General features: G+C 38.2%; 1 protein-coding gene across 1 annotated transcript in view; it reads left to right on the top strand.

The window, feature by feature from the left end:
- NDST3 (N-deacetylase/N-sulfotransferase (heparan glucosaminyl) 3) overlaps positions 1-15767 on the top strand; it is a 59974-nt gene that overhangs the window by 20661 nt on the left and 23546 nt on the right. Inside the window, exons 2-5 of the mRNA XM_009887889.1 lie at positions 1585-1672; positions 5344-5498; positions 9073-9258; positions 11952-12080. Coding sequence (XP_009886191.1) covers positions 1585-1672; positions 5344-5498; positions 9073-9258; positions 11952-12080 — 558 coding nt within the window. The remainder of the gene's footprint in view (positions 1-1584; positions 1673-5343; positions 5499-9072; positions 9259-11951; positions 12081-15767) is intronic.

The following is a 15767-nucleotide window of genomic DNA, read 5'->3' as shown; positions in this document are numbered from 1 at the left end:
CAGATGGACATTGTACTTTTATTGGAACCAATACAGGTGAGCCCTGGAAAAGACCTGAAGAAGAGCTTGTGTGCCCAAAAGTTTCTCTGCTAAGGTGGATATCGCCTCGATCTGTAAAATGGGTCATGTTTTAAGGAACTGTAACTTGACTATGCAATGCCTATATCTGAAGCTGGACCTAACTTTCCTGCTAACATTTTGTTGTCATTGGCATTCCGGTTAAAAAAATAATTGTAGATGAATTACTCATATAATGAAAAAATTCAAAGGAACCGTAATTAAAATTATTGTCTCATATTTTTCAGGGCACCAAATTGTCACTGAATTTCAACAGTGGGGAGCCTTACTATGCCTGTAAAATTTTGAAAATCTCCAGTGATTTTAATATTTTTATGCTTTTAAATACATTCTCCTTTCATAACATGCTTAGTGTTACTTTAGTAAAATCATTGCGCTGTAATGTATATTTATTTGGAAAATTCTTTTATGACCTTTGACGTATAAATATTTTCCTTTCTTTCAAAGGTAGTGCATGAGTGCTTGTTTCCAAATGTGTGTGTGCTGTAGCTGGCTGTACACTTCTAATGTGCTGTCTACAGTGTCACAAATCTCTGAATCAGAGTCCAATGTGTTCCTAAATTACCCAATATCAATTGCTCAGTTGAAGGCAGGCTGGTTGGGGGAATGTGCACTCCAAGTTTCATTTTGGAGGAGGCTTTTTGCTCTTCGGTTTTGTTCTTAATTTGCAAAGTTTTATTTTGCACTGGAGAGCTAGAGTGTCTTTGTTACGCCAGGAACATTGAAAGAGCGAACAACAGCAGTGTTAACGGTTTGGGAGATAACTCCTGGAAGTACTATGTAAATCTTGGAAGTGACAAATCAGGTAGAGCGTATTGAAATCAAAGAGTGAAGCTGTATCTGATGAATAATAGCTTTCCCCTTCCTGCATGCTGTTTTTTTGTTTGTACTAATTTAGTGGAAGTATCTGTATGCTGACAGCCAGTGTGCTAACTGTCTGAGATATGAGTCAGAATATGGGGGAATTTAGGATTAAGGGTCTTTGATGTGGAATAGGCTTCATTTAGCTTCATTGCCTTTCTGTTTGGTTTTTTTTTTTTCATTGCCAGTAATGTTGAAACCTGACTAAAATGCTGTGTATGCACTTGACCTCGTCTAGAGAAACATTCTAATAGGCACTGTTCACCCCAGTGAATGGAACAGTGGTCGGGGGCACAAGAGATCTGAATTTCATTCCTGGCTGTGTCCCAGGCTTACCGAGTAATAAGTGGAAGGTCTTTTCTCTGGCATGTGCCTTTGTTTTCCTGTGTCATTATCCAGGGAGTAAAATGGTATTTAATAGCTGGTCACCTTTATGAGGAAAATGGTGGAGTTTGCATGCTGTCTTTAAATGGTAATGAAAATATCTATGACCTCTTTTTCATATATAAAGAGCTATTTTTAAATAACAAACCCCCTTGAAAATACATATGCCTGTAAAATATTTATATTGTTACATTAAATTTCTGTGCCAAGTGTCACTTTCTACAAATGTGTTTATATGGTGGGGTGTTCTTTTTTTTTCAGGCCCTGCTTGACACTCAGAGTCTTTTGAGAGCTCAGATTACAAATTTTACTTTCAACCTGGGATTTTCAGGGAAATTTTATCACACAGGTAAGAATGAAATACTAAAATCACTTTCATTTGATGGTGTTCTTTGTAGCATGAGGAAAGTAGGAATGATAGAGACTAAGGGTCTGAGTAGAGAGAAGAGTTTCCTTCATAACAGGAGAACTAAAAAATCGAATTGTTCTTTTTTCCAGGTTTCTTTGGGACATATATTTGTGTGATTTGCTGAATCAAATTTTTCTCCTAAAGTTATTATGTCAGATTAAGCCTTTGTTTTGAGCTGTAGTCTGTCTGGAAATAACCACTTAGGTAGAGTCTGTAAACACCTCTTTGCAGCAACATTTCTCTTTTTTAAAAAAGGGGAGAGGGGGGGAAGGAGGTGGCGCTCCTTCTTCGCTTAATAGTCCAGTAAGTAGAGCAATGACATGGAAATAGGCGAGCCAGGCTGTAGTTTCTAAGAGAAAGGACTAAGCCCTTCAGAAAAGTGTCCTGTGAGACTACTAAGTTTCCTGAATAAGAGGAATGTTCCTCCTCCTCCTGCAAGCCAGGACTGGCAGAAATGGCCAGGGCCAGGAGGAGGCCTTGCAAGAGGCAGTCCAAGCTTGGCGTGACAGCTTTCTGTAGGGGTTATACATGTTACATATTGGATAACAGTAAAATAAATCCTGAGGGTGGAATAAAATACATTTCTTACTGCTTCTTTTTAATTTCATTCAATTTGAGCCAGCTCAGATGCTCGCTACAGAACCTCTCCCAGGAAGTGGAGAGGCACATAGAATCGGTGAACTGGATTTTTCTCTGCATCCATTTCCTGAGCACAAAGAGAATTTTGGTGGTAATTTTAGGTGGGCTGGAATTCTAGTGAGCTGCAGTGCCTGCATTAGGTGCCAGTGTGGAACAGATTGAATTCATCCTCCCCTTTTATTAGAATTCAGCTCCTTCCAACCTGTTGTTGATAGGTAAATTCCACCGATGAAATGAAATTTTCTATTGACTTCATTGAGAGATCTATTTAGCTGCCACAGTTTATCCTTTTGAATAGTTTGATCTCTACAGTAGAGATAATAGCAATATATATTACCCACTAAAATTATTTTATACGTAAACCACTGTAGAAATAGCGAGAAATAAAAGATAAAGTATTAAATAAGATGGGATATAGAAGAAAGAAGGTGTTCTCTACTGACAAACAGAAAGAAAAATACACACATGCGTAATAGGACCGCCTCAGAGCCTGGAAAAGAGAGGCAAAAGACAACACAGGATAATGTCATAGTTGAGGGATATTAATATGTAAAGAGGGAAGTGAAGTGACATGTTAGCTGAGACTAGGGGCCAAAACCAGATTTGTTCAAAACTAAGGAAAGATATACAGAGTTTGAATATGCTCGACTGCCGGGCCTGTTACATAGCAGAGGGATGAGCATTCCTTTTCTTATGCTCAGCTGCGCACCTTGGTCGGTCTTAGTTGTCATACTAAAGAGAGAAGAGGCAGGGAAACAAGTCTGTTATTTAAAGCTGAAGAGCTGGAGAGGAAAGCAGCTGGGGCTGCACAGTTCTCCCACAGGTCTTTTCTGGGCTCAGCAGATTTCAGCGACACTTGGTAAAGGTCCCCTGCAATCCAGGTGTCACCTGCACAGTTCAGAGAGACTTGAGATGCCGTAACTTTTTCACATTCAGGACATCACTTGCTCCATCCATTCCCACCCTTCCTCCCCTTTCTTTTGCCTAGAATGGCCCAGCAAAACGGTCCTGACTGCCAAGTTTGTCACCTGCCAGTGTCTGAGCAGGCAGAGGTACTTCCCAGACCATTTCTTTTGCCTCAGTTGACAGTTCAGATGCTCTGGAAGGAAAATGAGTGTGGGTTTCCTGGGTTTGGCTGAGTAGGATTAGGCAAAGGTATTGCGTGGTTTGTAGTACAGCCCGGCCCCGTTACTAGCTGTAAACGGCATGAGTTGAGCCTGTCTCTGTTGCAGCCCATCCCTTGCTGTGGCTTTTGCCTTGCTTGATATGGCTTCCTCTCCCCGATCTGGCTATCTATTGTATGACCGTCAGGCACTCCTGCCATTTTTTTAGCATGTGAACATCACACAGGGCCCCATGGACTCGCATGGAGTCCTGAAATCTAATGATCCTACAAATATTGACACATCATTACATACGTCTGCTGGTATTTTTCATTCACTGCTGTAGTTCCCTCAGAGGTAATGAGGAATAAAATCACTGCAGTGAAGGTATGTCAGACGAGGTTTGCTGAAGGAAAGAGGAAAAAGTAAAGGGCATATAGGGCTATTGAGAGTGTGGCCATACAGATGCAGAAAGCATCGGAGCTGAACCTTTTGCTAAAAGACTGGAAAAGGAGAATAGATGTTGCAAAATGCTGAGAGAAAGGATTTGTCAAGTTGTGTTGGTTGTTGGGAGTAGGAAAAACCAGGAAAGCAGGAAGCAGGCACAGCATGAAGATGTGTTAAGCTATAGGTTGTCAAAGTTCAGCTCATACAGTCTTTGAATGGCAGCCTATTAAGGGGTTATTTAAATTTGGCTGCCTTTGACAGGACTTTGTCATTAAAAGTGCACTGGGACTAGGATCAATGTCTGGGCGTGGAAGGGGTGTCCTGGTCTGCCAGCTCATTAGATCCTGACACTTGCCATCCCGGAGGTGCTGTCAGATACCCGGGCTGAATCTGTGCGAGTAGGTTAGAGAGAGACGAGGCCCGGGCCCGGGCACTGAGAGCGGGCTGTCATTGCCCTCGCATTACGCAGATGGCCTCTGGAGTGCTGGGGGTCCCAGCCAGCCCCCGCTGCCGACACCCTGGGGAGCAGGGGCCCGGCCCAGGGGGTAGCTGTGGTGCGGCTGCTTCTCTTGCAGGCTGGGAGGATTTATGAGCGTCAAAGGGGCCAGCCGGCTCAGGGTCTGAGGATAGGCCTCGCCACTGACTTCTTCCCTGCTGTAGCTGCAGCTCGAGAGGTGGGGGAGAAGGGCAGGGCCGTAGGCTGCTGCCCGAGTGATTCCTCTTCATCAGCGCCACAGTTAGAGGTGGCTGCAGGGCCTGTTCCCCACACCGCATCCTCAGGAACAGACAGAGGAGTGTCTGAAGAAACAGGCCTGGGGCCTGAGAAATGTCTCGGTGAGCTCCAGCCACCCTTCAAGTCTCTTCAAAGATTCAGATTTCTGGGAACTCCTGAATAGGCCATGATCACAAAGGTAGGAATTAGCAGGGAAGAGAAAGTAATTGTATTATGCAATTATAAAAGTAAATGTATATATCTTGAAAAGGCTGCTGGAAAAAATACTTCCACGTATCATAGGTAATGAAAGGAAAAGAAGTGAGATTGGGGAGTGAATTTACTTTGGGTAAGGAATACCAGAAGAGAGTCGGCAACATTTTCATTAATACTCTGTATTAAACTGTCTTGTATAGAATTTCTCTGATTCCATCCCTTAGCTACTGATGTTACTGATATAGCAAATGCATGTGAGGAGAGTGTTGCACCATGCATTCAAAATGCTGGGAAAACAGGGGCCTCAGCCTTCTACTTAGCTATAATTACTTCAGGGAAAGGAATATGTACTTGGAAACATTTAAAATCCTCAGTACTTTAAATGGGCACATTTTATTGTGCTTATTTCTTTCCTCTATTTTCAAACATTTGTAAAAAATATAATGAAAGTAGATGCTTTAATTCAGAGATAACTTTTTTTTTTTTCCCCCCAGGCACTGAAGAGGAAGATGAAGGCGATGACCTGTTGTTGAGGTCTGTAGATGAGTTTTGGTGGTTTCCCCATATGTGGAGTCACATGCAGCCTCACCTCTTCCACAATGAGTCGTCACTGGTGGAGCAGATGATCCTCAACAAAAAATTTGCCTTAGTGAGTTATATTTTTGCATTTTATATTGAATTTAGCTTTCCAGAAACCATTATTCCTATTTTAATCTCAATGAATTGAAAAAAAAAGTTTTGATAAAGGGCTTTTTGCAGTCACTCAGTTTTGTGCTATGAAAATTCTGTTTCTCTACAGTTTGGATTTCCTTCTTAATTGAAGTTTGATTTTTTTTTGTATTACTTCATGAAAAATTTTGAATGGAAAATTCCTTTCAGAAGGAAGAGTTAATATGTTCCCATTTTGGAAAGTCAATATAGATGAAAATTCTTCTATTTCAATATTTTCCTAAATAAAAATTTGTCCATATAACCCATTGTTAAGATTAGGCAAAAACCACCAGTTTTCTGAAAGAATAAATACTCCATTAAAACACGTTAAGTGACTTTATGAAAACACTGCATGTTAGGATTAATGAAGTATGCCACATTTTCAAAGATGCTTTTCTGCAGTGATACCTAATAACATCTTACATGTTTCCTTTGGATCAGCTTTGTAAAACCTTGTTTTGAAAAGCATTGCCTTTACTAATTATTTATTCACAGCAAAGCTCTGGGGAAAAAAAAAAGTTTCGGTGAGAATATAAGAAAAAACAAAGCCAGATCTTTAGGTCTGAGGATACTAGAGAAACAGACATACTTTTTCTCTACAGTTAATTTTCTACAAGAAAACCCAACCAAACTGCCATACATAGTACATATTTGTCTGAAGAAATGTTCCAGGCAAACCTAACTTTTTTGCTGAACTATATCTACTCTTCCAACAGCCTAATTTTCCTTCTCCCTTTTCAAAACACTCTGGTGGCTCTTTGGCTGGCAGGTAATGGCTTTGTTCCTTGAAAGAGCAGGGGGATTTGAAATAGCAGTGCAAAAAAAGAGTGTGCTGATGGTCTTGTGTCAATGAGTGTAGGAGGAAGGTACAGACCTTGTATATCAAACAATTAAAATTTGTATTTTAAAACTTTGCTTTTAAGTAAGTAAGGTATATGCTTTCTTTTAAGCAAAGATTTTACCAAGTTTATAGTAAACTGTAGTTGTAGAGAGTACAGGCCAGCTCAGTTCTACTGTTTCTTTTTAAGAAAGTATTTCAGTAGAAGTTAGAACCATAAAAATTTAAAAATCATGTGTCCAAAATTCCCTTTTTTTCTATGATCCTGTGTACTGTTGCAAGCTCCACTGGAAATTAAATTAGTTCTTATAGTTCTGGTGTGACCTAAGTCATCTGGGATTGGTCTACAGTATGTAACCGTTGAAGTAGGTTATTAGACTAATTCATATTCAAACCTGTTTTAGGTAACTTTATCAATTTCTGTTTTCTTCACTACTTTCAACGCTCATAATACTTACAGATACCTTATACTAAATGTTTTTTTAATGTCCAAAGCTATGTATAGACATACAGACATGAAGCTACTCATTATGTTTCGTTTCCTTACAACATTTAAATTAATAACACAGATAAGTATCCTGCTTTTTTGAAAGAGGCTGAAATTGGTGATGCCTCATGCATTATCAAACTGAATGTGTATATTGTGTGTGAAATGCTGAACTTGGGAATTACAGTCACTAAGAAATAATGGAGACACTGATACATTGAAGATGATAGGCTCATAATTAGAATGAAAGATTTTAATTACGTATTTATTACTGCATATTATAAAACGAGGAAAAAACGCTTATAAATCAGACGTTTGTTTATAGCTGAATGGAGATCAAGTGGGACATTAGAGAATGCAATTTCTTACATGTTTTGTAAAGATTTTTCTTTCTGATGTTTATGGATGCTTAAGGGAAGTAGGAAAGATAAAATGAAGAGGAATTGAAATATCTACGATGGAATTAAATAGTGTAAAGCTGTGTAACTGATGGCATATCCATTCTTTATCTCCCCATGCAGTAAAACCGATATGCCAGATCTCACTCATTCCTGCTTTGGCAGATGACACATGGTGCACCCCTGCTGGAAAGCAGTAGCTGTCGCACTTCCTGGGGGCAGCGGGGTCGCTGATGGGGGGGTTGAATGTTACGCAGGAGCAGTGTGGCCTTACAAGAATTCCAAAAGCTGCATCAGGGTGGTAAAATCTTATGCCCCATTACGTGTGCCATAGGTTGCTAAAGGGAAATAAGAATTTCACCAGTATTTTAAGTATAGAAAAATTGGGGTTCTCCACTGTGATTAAACCATACCTGTCTGTTACACATGTCATTGCACTAGGTTCAAAGTAGCCCTTTAATGAGAAAAAAATAGCTTTCCTCCCTTGCAGGCTTCACGTCTTTAATGTCTTATTTCTGGTGTTCTTTCAGAGCAGAAGAAAGCACTGCTTTTTGTGAGTTTGCTTCGTTTTGAGCTGTTAGTAAAGTTGTCATATTTAAATTATAACACATACGTCTGATATTGATTCCTGACTATTTAAGCTTTTTAAGTCCAGTACATTAGCTTTCCTGCAGTAGTCCAGTCCTGTTCCAGAAAAGATGAAGAAATATGATTTCATTAAGGCCGTGTATCCATTTTTCTTTAAGATAAGACTTACGAGGTTTTTCATATTCCTTAGTAACTAGTTTATTCAAAGGAAGAGACCTAGGTATCAACCAACTCTTACCTTTGCATGTAAGTATGATTAGAAGATATGGTGAAGATGACCAGGGCACCAAAAAAATGCAAACCATATAAAAAAACTCAAACAGAATTCAAAGGTCATGCAAAGACAGTTTTCCTAGACTATTGCAACACAACATCATCTTATGGACAGCGTATGCTGCTAATCAGCGTGTCAAAGAAATAGCTACTATATACTGTTCTGTGAAAAGTAACCTGAAAGAAAGTAGAAAAGTTGTCAAAAGTCATTTGTGTATGTTGGAAACCAAAAACTGGAAAGAAAATATATCAAAAGTCAAGAGAAGGTAATACCAGCAAGGTCGGTATGTAAGCAAGATAAATGACAAGATTCTGCAAAAACAGAAGATGTATTACAAATGGGGTTAGTCTACAACATCTGCCTATTATCCTTAGAATTTTACAAGTGGTTATCTTTTCTCATTTTTTAAAATGACACCAAAATGATTAAGCTGTTTTTTAATATGGTTTTATGTTTCAACTGGACTAGAGAGGAAATGCAGTGTCTCTGTGAAATTCCGCTAACAATCCCAAGTAATTGTGTAGGGGCATGTAGTGGAAATCACACTTTTGTTATGGTAACTGCCAAATGCTACCTGTTGCGTTGAATATGTGCCAGTAATTTTCTCTCTGAATTCTTAGTTTGTGAGCAGATTCCTTGAAGAGTGCAGCTTTCTGTTTAATGTTGATTGAAGAAATCAACATAAAAGACATCTATATCATTCTTCCCTACATACTTATAAAAATATTTATTAAAAAGGCTTTTGTATTAAAATCCTGCATTTCATCTTCACAACGCTGCCTTCCATCTCCATTCCATATCAGCATATTTTAATATCACTATTATTTGCACTTCAGACCTGTTCTTGATCTCTCACAAAGGATTTGAAAAATGCCAAAACAACAAGTTTCTTAAATTTTTGAAAGCAGTCATTGTTTTATGTTTTAGGAACATGGTATTCCAACTGATTTGGGCTACGCTGTGGCTCCACACCATTCTGGAGTCTATCCAGTACATGTTCAACTTTATGATGCCTGGAAAAAGGTCTGGAATATCAGAGTTACCAGCACAGAAGAATACCCGCATCTGAAGCCTGCAAGGTATAGACGAGGCTTCATCCACAAAAATATCATGGTGAGTTGTATATATGATGTTCATATTGCAACCACTCTACCATTTTATGAGCAGTTTATTTTTAAGCAGAAAAGCACAGTATCCTGAAAGTTCACATTGTGAGAAGCACATATTGCTATTCATAAGTAGCAAGATATATTTCACAGTGTCTTGTTAATTAAAATCAGTCTGCTGCTGATGATGTTACTGCTGATGAAGGTGGGCTCCAGGCACCTGGCTGTTAACAGTTAACAGGCTGTTAACTGTTCTAGTCCTACTGTGATACTGGTTCAGAGATCTCAAGGAAAAAGTCAACTTCGCAGCTTCTAACAGAATATTATGGATTCGATTTCTAGCAGGTTTTAAATTTGCATAGGACCATTAACTGCAAAAGAGTTTTGCCAGTTTACGCCATCTGAGAATCTGGATCTTGGTGCATAAATATTTTTTTCTTCCATTGGCATGGTGCAGAGTTGCCCTCGTTTTGCTTCCTGCCATACAGAAATGTGAACTGTGCTTTGCGCTGTTGCTTCATTCCACAGCTAGGCTCTGAGCCCAGGCCATCCGTCTGCATGCGGGGCAAACGCTGAGAGGGTTGGAGGCAAGGCAGACACGCACACCCCACTTCCCCCGCCGGGCTATGAAACTGCGCTGTTGAGGCAGCTACAAGTCAAATCACACCGTTTTTCTGTATTCCACAATTCACAGCGCTGTTCGCTGACAGCAGTGTTTGCCAAAAGGGGTTATACACAACTGACAGGGAAGGCGTTATGCTAATACCATCTGGTCACCGGGGCGTAGGCTATTTCTGATTCACATTTTGTCATTATTATCTGAGAAGGGTTTCAAAACAACTTTCCAAAATGCTTGATGGTATGTTCTCAAGTAACTCTCTTTTGGAGCGTGTAGGTGAGCGGTGAATGGGAGAGATCCTAGTGTGCTTACTGTGTTATCCCTCTGGCTGCAATGAGCGGTTTTGGAGGGTCAAGTTTCTTAGCACAAGACTGCCACTTAGCTTAAACAGAATTCTGGTATTGTCCTCGAGTTGCCATGGATACCACTTTTCTAAGCAAAATAATAATATTTAAAAGTTTTGATCTATTTTTGGATGAAGCAAACTAAAATTATCTCCAGACATCCAGGAAAAAAATTGACACTGTACAGATTTGAGCTACAGTTTGTTCTCCTCGAAGCGATAGCTGCCTGTAAAATAATGGGGTTGTGGATATGCTCAGGGGGCGCGAAGCATTTGAGGAAGACTGATTGACTCTCCGAACCTCCAAAAATCTTTCATAAATTTTTGTAAAAACATGCCATTTGAAGACACGTAATGAGATTTAACACAAGGACAGTGGGGCCAAAATTCTATTTCCAAGAACAGTCGTATAAAACCACCTGTTTTGGGAGTCTCAGGCTTTCAGTTCTCCAGGGCAAAATGCATTAATATTTTACATCTGCAGGCTTATAGTGATGAATACATTCAGTAATAAAATCGTTGTGTAAGACGTGCCAGAGCATTTCCCATCCAGTACAGCTTCATGCCCTGCCTCTGTGAAGAATTGTTCTCATATTTCATCAGTGAAATCCAAAGGTTTTTAAAAGGCATGTGCAAGTTTATAGCAAACGTACAAATTCCATCCAATTTCTGACAACACAGAATTTATGATCTGTGGTCACAGGATCCTCTACATAACAAAAAAGATGTTGAGAAATGAAACTACGAGAAATAAAGACTATCTATGAAACTACAGTCTGTGTCAAGTAAGGGATTTGTATGCTTTAAAAGTTTAAGCTATCATATAATAAATGTTCTAAATTGGATTAAAATGTTTGAGAACAATCCCAGTTCAAGAATTATACATGAACATCAATACTCAGCTGTTGGTTTTTCATAAAAAATAGACATCATTTAAATACTCTCCAGCAAATTATTTTCTGAAATTGATAGAAAATAATGTGAAGTTCTGCTGGAAAACCTAACTGCATTTATTAGTTCTTGCTATTCAAAAGACTTGTTCTTTGCATGTTTGTAGGAATATTTTCTTTATCCTACTTTTTATTGCAACTGGTGTCACAAAACTAGCACGGTTGAATGAGAAGCAGATCTTTCTTACAGTGTGAGCATTATCAGCAAAATTCATCATGTGATAGTTTAGAATTATTATTGGTGGTGATGCCTAATACCAAAAAAAAAAAAAATATATTGACTTTCAAATTCCAGTTTAAATTTGCAACAAAGACTTAGTTCAAATAAAATGTGGAACTAATACAATATAGGCTGATAATATTTCAGATTGTGTTTTAAATTATTTTAAAATTTTAGAAATCTTTGACCAGACTTCAGATACCTGTTTTTAGGATCAGGTGTTATGGATAAAATTAGTTTGAGGAGGTTGCTGAATTGTAACTGAGATCAATCTCCAGTTTCAAACAAAATGTGATTAATTTTTGAACATTATGATTTCACTGATAATAAAAACGTTACTGCTTTCAGTAAGCACTGTTTATTGGTGTGTCAGTGTATTAATTCAACTAGATCTTTATTGACTTTTGGCAAAGTTGTGATGCCAAATCTACCCAGCAGTTATCACAAAGGAACATTATCAGTTGTGTGTGTTACTTGTTGGGCATTTATTATCTCATTAAAAGTATAAACAGTTTTGGTTTGTGAATTTCTCTTGAATTTATTATTATTTTTTTTTAAATAAATTCAGGTGCTTCCTAGGCAAACTTGTGGGTTATTCACCCACACAATTTTCTACAAAGAGTATCCTGGAGGCCCAAAGGAACTAGACAAAAGTATTCAAGGAGGAGAGTTGTTCTTCACAGTGGTTCTCAATCCAGTAAGTACAGTGTAATTTTGAAATGTTTTTAAAAAATTATTTAAAGGAGAAGTTACTGAAGGCTTCTGGGCTACTCAGCTGGGTCTCCCAAATCGTAGTGGATAGTCACAGTGAGCTTTTCTGTTTTTTCAGTTAATTAATTTAAGATCTAATATTATGTATGTTCTGTTCGTTGTACAAAGATAATCTCTACTTTTTTTCTGACAAGTGTTCTGTTCAAGTAATGCAGAGGTAGCAAACTGTCTTGTTCTTCTTTACTTTTGCATGAAGTAAGAAAAGTTTTAAAAAGAATTCAAGCATTAAGAACTGATACCACTATGAGCTGCGTACCTCAGGTGAAGTCCATTTTCCTACTCTGCCAAATTCCTAATCAGAAATGGTGGGAGCACTCATTGGTTTGAGAAAGTTGGAAGCAAGGAGTGCTTGTGCTTAGATCTCTTTTGAGAATTTTCACTTGCTGCTTGATAATAGCTTAACTGAAAAGATCCGAGTAAAAGAACCACGTAGTTAATACATCTGCTTAACCTTATTTTTAATGGAAGAATAAATGACAAACAAGGCTATGAAACTACAGAATACTGACAGAAGAGAGCAGCATGGCGTGGGATTAGGTCAGTTGCATCAAACCTGACCTTTTAGACAACCTTTTAGGTGAGTTTTTGATCTGAAGTCCAAATGAGTCATATAAATAAAATTCTCATGTTTTATACTAATGTAATCACTAGGACTAATTTTTTTTGAGAACACCAAAGGGAACAAAACATTTCCAGTCAAATCCTTTGGAATAATAGCCTAAATATCTTTGTGTCTTTAATGGAAGTCCAAAGGAAAAAAGCTTCCGTCAACTACTTCAGCAATTTATATGCAGGTCTATTTTTCAGGCCTCAGATTCTTTCAGACTATAGTTTTGGTTCTTTGAGAGCAATCACTGCGTTTTGTTCTCCTTTTTCATGTTCATACATCAGAATTAGGAAGTAAAAACTTCACTTCCTCAGCACACATGTGGTCTCCCTTCTAGAGGATGGCAGTAGTCCCAGTCCTGACTTTGATGATATATATCATTTCAGGCACAGCACGTTAATAGAGGTGAGACCTGGAAAATTCCTTGGATGGAGGGTATTGGTACCATCGCAATATATGGATTTTAACGAAGAGTTACTAGCTTAACGAGTGAGACTTAGAGGAAGACATATAGTAACAACATTTTGAATCAGGACAAACTGTATTCTATATTGAAACGTGGCCGCAACTTAGCCAAAAAATATGTTACTGTCTTACAACAGTAGGGAAACAGCAAAATTTATTATGGTTGTGCGAGGCATAAGCCTGTCAAATTAAAAGAATGAAGAGAATGCAGGGGAAGACGAGATAAGCAGTGAAACAATCAGGGTTATTGGTATTAATCATAGGAGTTTGATCATGCCAGCATAACAGCCTTGAATGTGAGTACAGTAACGGCTTTTTATATATTACCAATAGGTCTTCGATTTATGCATCGCAATGTAAACTGTGTGATCGCCTAGTTTTGAGAAATAGGATACCCCCAATACAATACATACTAAAAGAACAGAAGTTAAATGCACTGTTTTCTAAATAAAACTGTAAATGAACATTAGGGCAAAATTGGCCCAAGACAAATTGTTGCAATCCCTTTAAGGAGTGCCTTTGAAAAGATGATGCGTCTGGTTTTAAACATCTGCTTATAAATGGTTGCTAAAGTTCTGAGTGTTAGCCTGGCATGTAATCAATTTAAAGATTAGGGTTTGCATCTTTGTGGTTTTTAAGTATTACATGTGTTTATACCATAATTTGCAAGTCAGAGTTGGGCAAAGATTAGGCATTGAAATGAAAACTAAGTAGCTTTAGGAATTTGTCTAATTATGAAGTGGCATTTTGGACTTCATAAGCTTTCCTCTGTTTTCATCAAAATTGTTGGGATTTCTTAATGTGAAACACCCAGCTTTTCACAGGATGCAAAAATTCCATTATGAGGCATTTTCTAAACATTATTTTTCACTGATGCAGAACTAAGAAGAAGAAACATTACCTAGGAGTTGTTACAATGGCAGCTAAATAATATTCTCAGTAATAAGTATATAAATAGTTTCCAAAAATGGAAAATGTGCATGTAAATTAAAAGTAAATCTTAACAAAGTCTTTCATTCCATTTCCTGGTTTAATTTGGGTATCTGATCTTAAGTGAATATAGTTTCTGAGGTGCAAGTTACTAGGCTGAGGCTTCAGAAACTGAGTACCCTACACTGAAATAAATGCCTCTAAGAATAAAGCCCACAATTTCTTTGTGGTTTGGCTGTGTAATGGTAGCTATTCGCGAGAGAGGCTCTGCTTCTTTATAGTATGCCAGATCAACCACAATCTGCAGAATAAACCACAAAAACCCCACAGGACCGTATGTGCATCTGTAAGCTTTTGACATGAGAACCAGCATTATTGCCCTGTTCCCAGGGCATTGTGCAGGCAGAAGTCCTGCAGGTAAGAAAAGCACCAGGAAATCCTGCTCTGCAAATGATCTCTGCTAGTTATATTTTATATGGGAACTGAGAGTTGGTTTGTTGGAGTAGCTAGTCTTGTGGTTGGCAAGCTGTATTTATTGCGTCTGCATTTATGTCTCTCCACTGCTGGTTTGATTGCGATCTGATGGTGGCTGTAAAGTGATCTTGACAGCTATGCCTGTTGTGTTCATAAGGCATCTAGAATGCTGAAGTGCCACCAAGCTGAAAAAGAGCCTTAGTAGTAATATAACACACTATCTGCTTTTCCAATAATATTTTCTATGTCTGTCCTCTGTTAGAGATCTTGCTGACTTCAGCAGCCCTTAGGCAAGATCATACTATATCAGGATCTTGCACAAAATGTTTTACAGAAAAAAAGGGGGAAAAAAAAAAAAAAGAAGCCTTCGGTATCCCTGTAGTATTAGTACATCAGCTTTATTTTCCCGACATTATCGGTTGGATAATGGACTTAGAGGGAGGTTGTGTGACTTGGAGCATTTTAGCCAGGGAATTTTGTAGCAAAGCCACAAGGAAAATATAATAAAACAGATCTCTGTTTTATTATTTCACATTGTTACTTTTTTTCCTAGCACAGTACTTTTTTAGCAAGTATTCTTCCTGATAAACTTATTAGAATCTTCAGTTACTGCAGATTTGTCTCTCTCTGCCTGCAATATTCAGTGAAGTTCTTGAATTAATAGAACAAATTTCTCTGAAATGTCTTAGAGTGAAATTGTACCAGTCTCCTAAATATGGCTTGTCAATGATGAAGGTAGTGAACAATTAAACTTTGCGCTATATGTAGTGATGAGGTAGGTATAGACCCTGCCATCAAGTGTATCATTTCTTGTCAGGTGTGCTAATAAATCTCCATCAATACTGACAGGACTCTTAATACTTCTGAACCACTCTGAAAATAATTAGACCTAAGAACCAAGCCAAACTAAACATAGCTGAACTGAACATGCTTTTATAAAAACTATTTGAATATTTCTTTGTCTGCCACTGTATATTTTCCTTGTCTGCAACTAGGAATGTACATATGTACTGCTTCATTATGAAAATGTGTCTGTGCTAGTTACCTGTCTGTGCCATGGTCATTTTTTCTGTAGGTAGTCGATGTGGAACTTGTACAATAAAATACGCTCGGTAAGAACTGAGACCAGAACAGTTC

Source organism: Charadrius vociferus, unplaced genomic scaffold, assembly GCF_000708025.1.
Source record: "Charadrius vociferus isolate BGI_N301 unplaced genomic scaffold, ASM70802v2 scaffold806, whole genome shotgun sequence".
In the NCBI taxonomy this organism is placed as follows: domain Eukaryota; kingdom Metazoa; phylum Chordata; class Aves; order Charadriiformes; family Charadriidae; genus Charadrius; species Charadrius vociferus.
Note: the sequence above shows the minus strand (reverse complement) of the source record. Positions and strands in the feature narration are given on the sequence as shown.